This window comes from Mus caroli, chromosome 2 (genome assembly GCF_900094665.2).
Source record: "Mus caroli chromosome 2, CAROLI_EIJ_v1.1, whole genome shotgun sequence".
Classification (NCBI taxonomy): Eukaryota; Metazoa; Chordata; class Mammalia; order Rodentia; family Muridae; genus Mus; species Mus caroli.
Window position 1 is genome coordinate 156762907 of NC_034571.1, and position 12714 is coordinate 156775620.

A 12714-nucleotide genomic window follows, 5' to 3' on the forward strand; every position below is an offset into this window, starting at 1 on the left:
TCACTTTGTAGACCAGGCTGGCCTCGAACTCAGAAATCCGCCTGCCTCTGCCTCCCAAGTGCTGGGATTAAAGGCGTGCGCCACCACGCCCGGCGGGAGGGTCTTTCAAACAAAGGGACAAACATAAGCCACTGCCAGAAGACACTTTATAGTGGGCACCAGAAGCCATGGGCAGTGCGTTGTCCTAAGACACAAGAAGGCAGAGAAGGGTGGGAACTAAGATTCTTTGGTCCTTACGTGCTGGGCCTGGACTGCTCCAAGCCCTTCCTGACCAAAACTAGAGATGGCGCCACCTCTGCACTATGCTCCTAACAGACACAGATGTTCTCAGCCCCAGGCCCCTCCACCCTGTTATCATAAGACTGACATATCCTGTTTTCCTAAACTTGCCCCACAGGGTGGGTGAACTGGACCAGCTGGATGAGTGTTTGGAAAAGAGTAGGCGGAGCTCCCAGGCTGCCAGTCAAGCTAGAAGCTGAGAGTTCTTTTCCCCTCTCCTTGGGGTTTCAGCTGGGCCACTCCCTGAGGAGGCAGGGGTGTGGCCCATCCCACCCACTGGTGGCCTTTGACTCATTCATCCACTTTATCTCTGATAAGCATCTTCTAAAGGCGCAGCATTGTGTTAAGTCTGAGGAGCACAGTGAGGAATGACTTAGTCTTGGCACATGAGACATCCCCACTAAATGTTGCTGGTTATGGGAACTGCAAAAGCAGCTGGCTTTAGCTCTAGCATAAACAAAAGCCCAAGGCAGGCTCTGGGCTAGATGTTTTAGCTGTGGTTCATTTAGTCTTACGATAACCCTAATGAGCTTGTCCTGTTTTACAATGGTCATACTTTATCCACAGAGGTGAAGTGGCTTCCTGGTGGCAGCCAGGATTTAAAAGACTCAACTTGGCCTGCAGTGTTCCCCATTTTACCTCTACTTGTATTGATATCTTCAGGTCTGTAAGACCTTTTAATTAAATACAGTAAATCAGATTCGAGAGTACTGTATCTTAGAGTCATTCATAAAGGTTGATGAGAAGGAAGAACCCTTTTTTTAAAGATTTATTTATTATTATACTTAAGTACACTGTAGCTGTCTTCAGACACACCAGAAGAGGGTGTCAGATTTCATTATCGGTGGTTATGAGCCACCATGTGGGTGCTGGCATTTGTACTCAGGACCTTCGGAAGAGCAGTCAGTGCTCTTACCCGCTGAGCCATTTTTCCAGCCCGAAAGAACCCTTAAGCCCAGGAGTTGAATGGAATAAGAGAGAGGGAGAGAGAGCAGATAATTTGATGACTATTCCCTTGGAATTACCCCTCTCCATCCAGAGTGCTGAAGCTACATGAAGGAGTCTTTGTTTTGTTTTGTTTTGTTTGATTTCTAAGATTTATTTATTTATTATATGTAAGTACACTGCAGCTGTCTTCAGACACTCCAGAAGAGGGCGCCAGATCTCATTACGGATGGTTGTGAGCCACCATGTGGTTGCTGGGATTTGAACCTCGGACCTTCGGAAGAGCAGTTGGGTGCTCTTACCCACTGAGCCATCTCACCAGCCCCAGGAGTCTTTCTTAGATGTTCACTCTCTCCATCACAGACCAAAACATAGATACCTGAGAACATGGCCATTTCTCCTTACAGGAACAATCAGAAATGTTCTCTCCTACAAATAAGCCCAGGCCCATGCTATCCCCAGAGGACCCTGAGAGCTCAGTGGGCAGTCCTGGCCCTCAGAATGTTGCTGTGGAGGTTAAGACAATAGTGTCCCGAATGAAGGAAAAGGACTTGGGTTTTTTGAGGGAAGGCCTTGCTGCATAGGCCTAGAGTCGTCCTAGAGCCTAGATCCTCATGCCATGGCCCCCGGTGCTCAGACTAGATATCGCACAGTTAGGACTGGCTAAGCAAGCAGCGACTAGCTGAGCCCTCCACTGCTGGTGTCAGCTTCCCCTTACATCCTGCGTCAGAGCGGGTTGTTGGCAGCAAAATATGGCAACAGACAGAATGACAGTAACTGGGCCTTTAGACCAGGCATAGTGCATAGTAATAGTATAGTACATAGTACATAGTACATAGTACATGGTATAGTACATAGTACATGGTATAGTACACAGTAACTGGGCCTTTAGACCAGGCATAGTGCATAGTAATAGTATAGTACATAGTACATAGTACATAGTACATGGTATAGTACATAGTACATAGTACATGGTATAGTACATAGTACGTAGTACATGGTACATAGTACATGGTATAGTACATAGTAACTGGGCCTTTAGACCAGGCATAGTGCATAGTAATAGTATAGTACATAGTACATGGTATAGTACATAGTACATAGTACATGGTATAGTACATAGTACATAGTACATGGTATAGTACACAGTAACTGGGCCTTTAGACCAGGCATAGCTCACTTTTGTAACCGCAGTTCATGGCAGGTAGAGCCAGCAAGGCTGTGGCAAGTTCAAGGCCAGCTGGAACTACATCATGAGCTCCATTCCAGTCCCCAAGCTAAAAAAGAAAAAAAGAACCAACACAAATACAAACAAATAGATAAGCTGGTAGAAGAAACTAAGGGGTGTTGTAATAGGGACAGTCTTGAAGGGGGGAGCCGAAAGTGCTCACTGCACATTCTTCTCCTCACATTCTAGACGGCTTTGTGGTCTATTAAGAAATGTATTGGTCAATATAAATGGCTACCAGGTCTTATCTTACGAGAGGGGCAACCAGCACCTTTCTCATTGTCGCCTCTACCTTCCCTAGATATGTGCAGGTGAAATTTGTCTGTATTCGGACGCAGTCAAACAGGAAGAAAACGCGGAAGGTGGACAGGTGTCCAGCGTATCTGCTGCTGCAGTACAACGAGACACTGGATAGACTGTTTATCAGTGAGCTGAACACCCAGCACATTCATGCTGACCCTGATGCTTCTGGAGGGGTCCCTGCTAGCAAACCTCAGAAGGCAGTGTGTCTACACAAACTCCCGCCGGTGCAGCTCAGCATCAGGAAAGACCTTGATACAGCAGAGAAGCCCCCAGTAGAGCCGTCATTTTGCCTCGATAAGATACACAAGCCCTCAAATCCCGAACAGGAGGGCATCAGTCCTTGTGATATGGCCAAGGTAGCAACAGTGATGAAGAATTTCCTTACCGTGGACGAGGGCTCAATGGCCTCCTTCAGTGTGGGCACCAGCCAAGACCTAGACCGACTCAGCTTCCAGAGCAGCAAGATGAGTGACCTGTTCGCCCGCTTCCCAGAGACACTCTTGCTGCACCGGGTGGAAAACAGCCAGGGCCATATTCTGTATGCTTTCTTGGTGGAGAACAAGGAGAGAGAGAGTCGAGTGGTACACTTTGCTGTGCTCAAGGCCGAGACAGCGCCTTCTGTGGCCAAGATGCTCAATATCTTTACAGAATTCAACTCTGATTGGCCCAAGGTCAAGATGGTTTTTGTGGACCCTTCGTTCCCTCACCGAGCTATCTTACAGGAGATCTTCCCCTCTGCCCGCACCCTCCTCTCTATCTACCACACCACGCGGCTCTTGGAGAAGAAGTTACACCAGAGCTCAGTAAATGCATCTTTTAAAAGGCTCATGAAAGAAGCTCTGCGGGAAGCTGTGTTTGTCTCTTCTGATGCAAGCCTAAAAAATCTCTGTGAGATGTCCCAAGTCCTACTAGATGAGGAACTCTTCAGTTTCCTCCAGGCCCACTGGTTCTCCTGTGAACTGCTGTGGTACATGCATGTGAGGAAGGGCCTGCATGCATGTAACACCTACATGGACAGCCTAGACATAGTCACCAGCAAGGTGTCAAGCCTCTTTCGGGAACAGCGGTCTCTGCTGGACTGCATCCTTCACTTTGTGGATTACATAGACTTCTTTAATACCAAAGGTCTGAAGAGCTTGCCCACAAATGCTCCCAAGTTAAGGAGAACTCGGCTCCCAAGCACGCCTCCAAGGCCCAAGAAGCCTTTTAAAATTTGTGGTGGGGGCGACACCAGGCTCCATGTGGAAGAGGGAGAAGAGACAAAGGCAGACTCAGCACAGTCTCAGTTGCCACAGCCCCAGGATCAGTCCTCTAAGGCTGGCATGCTAGACATCTTGCACCAGAGTGGCTCTGAATTAGCCTACAAGTTGTGTCATAATGAGTGGGAGGTGGTACAGAATTCCACCCACCTGGTAGACGAGGCTGGCTCCTCAGTGGCTGTTCAGCTGCTAGAGAACTCACACCAGGTGAGCAAAGATGGCTGTAGCTGCAGCTGTTCCTTTCAACAGTGCTACCATCTGCCATGCCGCCACATTTTGGCTCTGTTGCATACCAGCCAGCAGCCGGTAGGGGAAGCCATGGTGTGCTGCCGGTGGCAGAAGAAATACCAGCACCTCCTTGACCCCAATGGGGAGCTGCAAGACCGTGGGATAATCCCAAACACAGATCAGCCTGAAAAGCAAGGTCAGAACCACATGATTCGGGACCTAAGCAGGGAGCTGGCAAACCTGCTGATGCAGACCGAGGGGCCAGAGCTGGAGGAGCGCTGCTCCACCCTGCGCAAGATTGTGGACATCTGGGCGGACCCCTATCAGCTGCCTGAGTCCAGTCAGCAGCCAGTTGACTTCAGAGACGTGGGCTGCCTCCCTTTCCTCTGGGGAAAGCTAGAGGAAGCAGACAGCCCCCCTCTTGCTGAAGCCATGGTTCACGATTGAAGTGTTTGTACTAGTCAACCTCATCTCAGAACCACCTTGGGACAGTTCAAAGTGGTGGGTCAGACTGTAGGTCAGTATTTTTATCAGTGTCTTCCTAGGTAAGGGCTAAGAAGATCTTAAAACTCGGGGAGAGGGACTCCACTGTGACAATCCTTTGACCCTGCCCCATTTCAGCCCTACCTTTGGCGTTCTGTAGACACCTCATTCATTGTTCAAAGCCAAAGTGACTCCATATGAAAGGCCATGCTCCTTTCTTCCCAGCCTACACAGGCAAACCCTTGCCCAGGTTAGGATAAATAAAATGGGCCCGGAAAGGAGCTTTGTGTCTAGAGACAGAGGGGGAGGAGGGGAGCCCTTGATTGTCAACTGTTGCTGCTCTTTAGAAAATACCTGTTACGTATTTTTATTCACACTAATAAAGTCGGTTTTTGTTTTGTTTCACTTTTGTGTTTTTTGAGACGGGGCCTCATGTAGCCCAGACTAGCAGCCTCAAAATGTTGTCATTTTAAAGGAAACTTGAGTGTTGTCTAATGGGGTATGATGCTTGACACTCAGAGGGTTAATAATGCAGCCCCACTTACTCTGCCTTCTTCCTACCAACTTGTCCTACAACACGGATGGTAGGTTGTCTTGTTCATTCTGTCCTGTCAGGGACCAGGAGGAAAGACCGACCTAAATCCTAGATTTTACTGCAAGCCACTTGCTGGGACGCTGTGGGCAAATTCCTAATTTAAACTTTTTAATTTTATTTTCGAGAGACGCCTAGCCTGGAACTTGATGTAGACTAGGCTAGCTTCTGCTTCCCCAGTGCTAGGATTAAATACGGGTGACACCACACCCAGCTGTTTAAGACTTAGTCCTACTAGGTTGCCTGAGTTAGCTTCAAATTCTTGATCCTATCTCAGACCCTGAATAACCGGAATTACGAGCCTCAGTTTCTCCACAAGGCAAAGAGTGCGCCTTTTTCCACCATTCTGTATCTTCGGAGCTTGTCAGCTCGATAGCCCACAAACTAAATGTCCGTATAAAACACTGCTCTTTTTTATTTTATTTTATTTTATTTTATTTTGGCCTTTAAAAGGTGCCGCCTTTCCAGCCCCCTAGACCGAAGGGAGGCTTCGCCCTCGGGCGGCCTGTTCCCGGCTTGAACATCCTTCCACAAGCTCTCATTGGTGATTTCTGGCCGAGCCTCTGTAACCCTGGCAACAGCCCCGTCCAGGAGCTGCCAGTCCAGGATTGGTCCGTAACTCCCAAGTTCCACAGCGAGCTCCTTTGGTGAGTCATTGCGAAGCTGGCGTAGTGATTGGCGAGGCTGGACGTCAGTCAGTCGGAGGCGGGCCCAGTGGGAGGAATGGCTGCCGCGTCTGCCGGTGCGTGAATGGTCTCGGCCGTGGAGGCGTGAAGCCGGGTCTCAGCGACTAGTGCATTCAGCTTCCACCAGTGGAAGGTGGATTTCGGCTCCGCTGGGCTTGAACACGAACTCAGCCTTCTGCGTCCCCAACCCGTGTTCAGGTGAGGTCAGAGGCCGCCTTCCCTTCCTGATCCATAATTTGGGACTCTAGGATGCCATCAGGATCTGGAGCCAAAGCTCGGCTTCCAGCTGTTGTAATGATGAACAGATAGCCTATGCTTTCTACCTCAGTCTTTCATGTGTCTTTGAACCTGAGTCTTTCATCGGCGAAATGGGGACAGTAAATGGAGCAAATAGGAAACATTTGCATAAAGCATTACATCCAATCGGGATATGTGTAGGCGCAGAGAGGCTACAGACACATGCTAGCCCCCTTAAGTAAAAGGAATTGCCGGCCAGTAGTGGCGCGTGCCTCTAATCCCAGCACTTGGGAGGCAGAGGCAGGCAGATTTCTGAGTTCGAGGTCCACAGAGTGAGTTCCTGGACAGCCAGGGCTATACAGAGAAACCCTGTCAGGAAAAAAGCCAAAAGAAAAAAAATAAATAAGTAAAGTGAAAGGAATCGAGTTTCAGAGAAGGCAACTGGCTTGCTCAATATTTCACCGCAGGTTTTGAGCTTTTTTTTTTTTCCTGGTATATACCAGCACCAAAGAAAAAGTTGGCAAGAATTACAAGAATCTGTGAACAGAAAGGCCATGCAAATATTTAGAATGATATTTTTTAAAAAAAGAGTTAAATGTTGACACATGCCTGATTTGCAGCACTTGGAAGCTGAGGTGAGAGGATTGCTGTGATTGCTGTGGACAAGTCAGAGCTACACAGCAGAATCCTTCTGTAGAAAAAGGTCCACATGCCATATGGGTTTTATTGTTTTGTTTTTTGAGACAGAGGGGTACTCTGTGAAACAGCCCTGGCTGGCCTAGAACTCACAGAGATCAGCCTGCTTCTGCCTCCCAAGTGCTAGGATTGGCCATGTGTTTTCAATCCTCTATGCTGCCAATGAGCTATTATGATCTCCTTTAGTCTAGAATGACCTTGAACTGACCCTGCTGCCTCCACCTCCCAGGTGCTGGGATTACAGGTGTTGGTGCCACACCCAATTCCCCAGTCCTTTTGTTTGGTTGGTTCGGGATTTTTGCATGCATGAGTGTGTGGTGGTTGTTAGGGGTTTTTTGCTTTTTTGTTTTTTTAAGACAGGTTCTCTCTAAATTGCCTGTGCTGGTCTTGAGCTGATCCAACTGACGCCTGGTGGCGCTTCTGTCTCAGCATTTTAGGTAGCTTAGATCACAAATGTACACCACTGCATGTGACTTCCTGCCCTTTTTAGTTCCTGGGCTGGTTTGTTATTTATCCCTCATATCCCGGGAAATCTCCCTCAGACAGCGTCCCACTGTAGCCAATGTGCCCTGCCCTCCCCAGCATGCTCTCTGGCCTCTTTCTCATTGTTGTGGTTTTTATAATCATCCAATGTGACCTTATGTGCTTGCTGTGTATCTACCCCTGGAATATTTAGTAAGTGTTTGATAAGTGTTGAGATATTGACCAGATAGATAGTTAAAACCCCAGGTCCCTACTCTCTTAAATGTCTCTTCCTTTCTCTAGGCCCATCCAAAACCGTACCTAAAACTACAGTCTAGCTTCAAGCATCAAATTACGTGGCACTTGAGAAACGCTGGCGATCTTGCAGAGGAAGGATCCCAGCCTGGGCTTTAGACGCTTGCCAGCAGCACTCCATGGCCCTCACGATGCTGAACGGTCTACTCATTAAAGACTCCAGCCCACCTATGCTGCACCAGATTAGCAAGACTCCTCAGCTAGATGCCTTTAACTACCAAAGCTGCTTCATGCAAGACCTCTTTGCTCATTTCCCTGAGGTCTTATTTATCCACCGGACCTATAACCCAAGAGGCAAGGTGTTGTACACCTTCCTGGTGGATGGACCCCGGGTCCAGGTTGAGGGTCCTCTCGCCCGAGCTGTGTACTTTGCCATCCCTACCAATGAAGATGCCAGAGGCCTGGCCCAGATGTTCCAGGTGTTCAAAAAGTTTAACCCAGCATGGGAGAGAGTCAATACCATCCTGGTGGACCCCCACTTCCTCCTGCTGCCCACCCTGACCATGGAGTTCCCCACCGCTGAGGTCTTGCTCTCTGCCTTCCACATCTGCAAGTTCCTCCAGGGTAAATTCTATCAGCTGCCTCTGGAGCAGTCTGTCCAGAGGCTGCTTCTGTCCTCCCTGCAGAGCACGATGTGCTCAGCCACAGCTGGCAACCTGAGGAAGCTGTACACGCTCCTGAATAACTGCATCCCCTCCAGCAGGCTGCCGGAGCTCCACTCACACTGGCTGCTCAATGACCGCATCTGGCTGGCCCACCGCTGGAGAAGCCGCGCCCAGAGCAACCGCTACTTCCAGAGTCTGGAGATCATGGCCCACATCCTCAGCCAGTTTTTTGGCACCACCCCATTTGAGAAACAGGGTATGGCGTCTGTGTTCCGATACATGCAGCAGAACTCTTCGGACAAAGCCAGCCTCAGCCTGGCCGAGGCGCCCCAGGACAGTCACACTCCTTCAGAGGCCAGCCCTGAAAACCCCAACACAGAGCAGTTGGTGGAAGCCCGTATCCAGCACTCCCTCAACGCCATCTGCACGGGGCCAGCCGCCCAGCTCTGCCTAGGCGAGCTTGCCGTCGTCCAGAAATCCATGCACCTCATTGGCTCTGGCTCAGAGAAAATGAGCATCCAGATTCTGGAGGACACGCACACCGTCCAGCCCCAGCCCCCCGCCAGCTGCAGCTGCTACTTTAACCAAGCCTTCCACCTGCCCTGCCGCCACATCCTAGCCATGCTCAGTGCCCGCCAGCAGGTACTCCAGCCCGACATGCTGCCCGCTCAGTGGACCTCGGGCTGTGCCTCCAGTCTAGACAGTATCCTAGGCAGCAAGTGGAGTGCCAGCCTGGATAAGCACCTGGCTGTGACTCTGCTCACTGAAGAGGTGGGTCGGCTCTTACAGCACTGCAGCGAGGAGGAGTTCGAGCGTCGCTATAGCACCCTCCGGGAACTAGCCGACAACTGGATCGGCCCGTATGAGCAGGTACAGCTCTAATCACGTCTACACGCCCAGTACTAGGAACTGAACCCAGAGGAGTCCACGTGTTAGGCAGACTCTATTACTGCCTCTTTTTATGTCTTATTCTAGCCTCTCACTAGGTTGCCCAGGCTACCCTTGAACTCACCCTGTAGGCTGGCTTTGAACTTGTGAGTCTCCTAGCTAACCTGCAGAGTAAGTGGGATTATAGCCTGAGTCAGTAGGCTCAACTTCTGATTGTATTTGTGCTCTGAGTTCACACACATACGAGCATTCACGTCCTTCCCTCCACACACAGGCTTCCTTCCAAAGGCTTCTGCTCTGCCCCAGCCTCTTGTCTAGAACGTGTCAAGGAGTCAGAAAATCCTTTCTGCTAAGGGCTCAGTAGTAAGTATGTAGGCTTTGATGGCCAAATACAGTCTGCTGTGCATTCTGGCTTCAGTTTTGACAACTGAAAAGGGAAAATGATTTGTAGCTCCAGAAATTTCTGGAAACAGGTGATTCCTTAAGAGAAATAGTGGGTGGTGAGGCTGAAGGTTCTGTGTTGTTAACTCCTGCTCAGTCATGATGTGATTCACCTGACACTGGCCCTGGATCCTCCCCACAAAGGCAGAGACTACTTTGGTAAGGCCGTCAAGCTTCCCAGTTCTCCTGTCCCACCCTGGGATCAATAAAGTGAATGTCCTGTCCCCACTCGTGTCTTGTCTGGTTTATGCGTGGTCCTTTTGTGTCATGAAAGGAAGAGAGTTGGCACAGTGGTGCACCCTGAGGGTGCTGGCTCTGTTCTCAAGTTACGTGCTGTAGTTTTCAGGCCTGCTTCTGCCTTCACTACCAGTGAGACTCCAAGAAAACGCTCTAAGTTTCAGCTCCTCTGTAAAGTGGGCGTCCTCACAGGGTTGGCTGGAGTAAAGAATGGGTTTCTGTTTGCTCGTTCAAGTGTTCATTTCCCATCACTTGCCTTCAGTCCCATCTCCCTTCAGCAAGCTGGGACACAAGGCAAGAGGAAAATCCATACTGTCTAGGACTTCAGACAAGAAAATTTCCTCTGCTCCCCCAATAGGGCTTCCTCCTTAGGTATAAGCTTGAATTAATCTGCTCAGGTCTGTGGCGGTATGAACTTTCTGCAGTGCAGTTTGTCAGGATGGCTCAGTTACCCACACCCTCTTCCCAGCCCTGCGAGAGCCATCCCCAACCTTATCAGCCCAAAAACCATACGGAGAAGCCGCCCTATGTATCTCATGCTATTTCATCTGACTACAAGCAGGAACCCCTCCTGGATCTCACTAAAGGCATCTGTCCAGAAGCCATGTGGGTGTGGGCGTGTGCCTGCTCCCACTGCACCCCCTCCACAGCTCCCTCTGGCTCTGGATGGGCCATCATGAAAGCTTGAGCCGCCCGGATCAGGTCCTCTTCCCGCAGGCCTGGCACAGGCACGGTAGGTATGCCAGCGATCATCATGGCCAGGGTCAGGATGCAGATATCTGGTTGGGAGCCGGCCTCCTTCCCCCCTGCCTCGGAGGATATTGGCAGAACCCCAGGTGACAGCCCACACAGCAGCAGGTGCCGGGGCCTGCTAGGGCCACCGAGATAGGGAGCTCTGCTTCTGGAGCAGGGGTCTGCCCAGCCCAGGCTCTCCAGCGGCCTCATGGGGGGCAATTTGGGGCAATATCGGTTGTGTTCCTTTCTCCGAGGAATCTCCCAGCTAACACCCCCAGAGCAGCCCCTGGCTTCAGGCACTGCCAAGGTGGGGCCCCAGGCCTGGGCAGCAGGTGCCACCTGCTCAGCTTTCTGGCTCAGTGGTCCTAATCCACCAGGTGCCACCACCACTGGCTCTGCAGGACTATAGAGGCCAAGGGACGAACCTGAAGAAGCAGCCCCACCTGCAGAGACAAGAATGAAATGGAATGTTATTCTTGGTCTCTTGGAGGAAGAGGCCCTGAGGGGCAGGGCCTGGGGCCCGAGGCAATCAGAACCAGCCCTAGAGGATGCTCAGAGGTTGGGAATGTAAGCAATTGCTTATTTCCATAACTCCAGCCAATCCCAATTCTGCAGGTGATGGAGAAGTGTTTTAAGTGAGCGGGTGTGTCATTAGCAATTGGCAAGGCCTTTCGGATATCATTGCAAGAGGATTGATTCCAGGGTCAGCCCAAAAGCTTCCAGCAGACGCTCTGCCTCCCCAAAGCCAGGAAGCAAATTCATGTGGGAGGCTCTGTTGTCCCCGCCCCCATCCCCAGTTCCAGGAAGCCCTCTCACCTTGGCCAGAAGGCAGAAGACCCAGATGACTTTGTGGAGACACGAAGTAGGACATGGCTGCCCCAGAGTCCCTGTTTGTGAGGGAATGGCCCTATTCCTCCTGCCCTCGTCCCCAGTTTTCTACAGTGTCACCTCACAGTCACCTTTACACCCGGACCCTACCTCACAATACTAACCTGTTCATTTTGGAACATACATGTCACAATGGCAGGGGGATTAAATGGGCGCTGGACCAGGATCTGGAAGTTCCAGGATTTTGTCTTTATCTTGGTCAGGACCCACCTAGACAGGTGGGTTTTTTTTTTTTTTTTTTTTTTTTTTTTTTGGTTTGGTTTGGTTGGTTGGTTGGTTGGTTTGGTTTGGTTTTTTTGTCTTGATTTTTTTTCTGGTGCTGGGGCTAGAACCCAGGGCTTTGCCGATCTGAGGAGTGGACACTGCCTCAGAACTACATCCTCGCTGTGTGTGTTTTGTTTTGCTTTTTGTTGTGCTAGGGTTTCTTTGATTGGTTGGTTTTGTTTGTTGAGACAGGATCAAACTACTTAGCCCAGGCTGTCCAGAGTGCCCAACGGACTACTTCCTGGTCCAGGCCTGGCTCCTGCTGGCTGGGGTTACAAATCAGAAACCACCACGCCCAGCCTGTGCTTGCTTTTGTGGCTGGCCTCAAACCCTCGATCTTCCTGTCTCAGCTTTCTACGTGTTAGGAATATAGGTGTGTGCTGCCACGCCTGACTCTACCTGGACAGTTTTGTAGCCTCAGTATCCTCATCTGCAAAATGGGAGTGATACTGGCCCCTTCCTCCCCAGGAGTTGCGATGGGATGGTGAGATGAGATGTCCCTGGAGCCTCCTGATCACTGATACAGAGAAATGAGTTCCATACTTTTGTGTCTTGTGCTGTGAGTCAAGGTAGTAAATCACTTGCTACCATGGAAACCAAGCATGGGACACAGGCCTGTAACCCAGCACTCAGGTGGCAGAGGCAGGAGGATCAGAAATGCAAGGTCATCCTCTCTTCTATAGCAAATCTGAGGGCAAACCGGGGACAGGTAACCCTGAGGAAGGTTTTGTTTGTTTGTTTGTTTGTTTGTTTGTTATAGTATTGTTTTTTAAATCATTTGCTGGAGCCAGGCATGGTGGCTCTCACACCTTTAATGGCAGCGCTCAGGAGGAAGAGACAGGCGAATCTCAAGTTTGAGGCCATCCTGGTCTACAGAGCGAGTTCCCTATCAAATAAATAAATAAATATGGGCCAAGCAGTGGTGGCACACTCCTTTAATCCC

At 50.2% G+C, this 12714-nt stretch overlaps 3 protein-coding genes across 4 annotated transcripts in view; 2 read left to right on the forward strand and 1 right to left on the reverse strand.

Annotated features, from left to right (window-relative positions):
• The window catches only part of Zswim3 (zinc finger SWIM-type containing 3), an 18677-nt gene extending 13547 nt beyond the window's left edge, over nucleotides 1–5130 (forward strand). The window contains exon 2 of the mRNA XM_021156494.2: nucleotides 2754–5130. Within this exon, the coding sequence (XP_021012153.1) occupies nucleotides 2754–4689 (1936 nt within the window). The 3' untranslated portion in view covers nucleotides 4690–5130. The remainder of the gene's footprint in view (nucleotides 1–2753) is intronic.
• Nucleotides 1–9871, forward strand: part of Zswim1 (zinc finger SWIM-type containing 1) — a 23110-nt gene extending 13239 nt beyond the window's left edge. The window contains exons 1-2 of one of the 2 annotated variants that reach the window (XM_021156495.1): nucleotides 5679–6201; nucleotides 7702–9871. In XM_021156495.1, coding sequence (XP_021012154.1) covers nucleotides 7833–9200 — 1368 coding nt within the window. In that variant the 5' untranslated portion in view covers nucleotides 5679–6201; nucleotides 7702–7832 and the 3' untranslated portion in view covers nucleotides 9201–9871. Of the gene's footprint in view, nucleotides 1–5678; nucleotides 6202–7701 lie in introns of those variants that run through there. The other variant, XM_021156496.1, reaches the window with a different exon arrangement.
• Nucleotides 9872–10413: 542 nt separating this feature from the next.
• On the reverse strand, nucleotides 10414–11619 carry Spata25 (spermatogenesis associated 25). Its single transcript, XM_021156605.2, has 2 exons — nucleotides 11436–11619; nucleotides 10414–11062 (listed from the first exon to the last, which is right to left on the reverse strand). The coding sequence occupies exons 1-2, from the start codon at nucleotides 11488–11490 to the stop codon at nucleotides 10437–10439; spliced, it is 681 nt and encodes a 226-aa protein (XP_021012264.1). The 5' UTR covers nucleotides 11491–11619; the 3' UTR covers nucleotides 10414–10436.
• Nucleotides 11620–12714: the final 1095 nt, after the last annotated feature.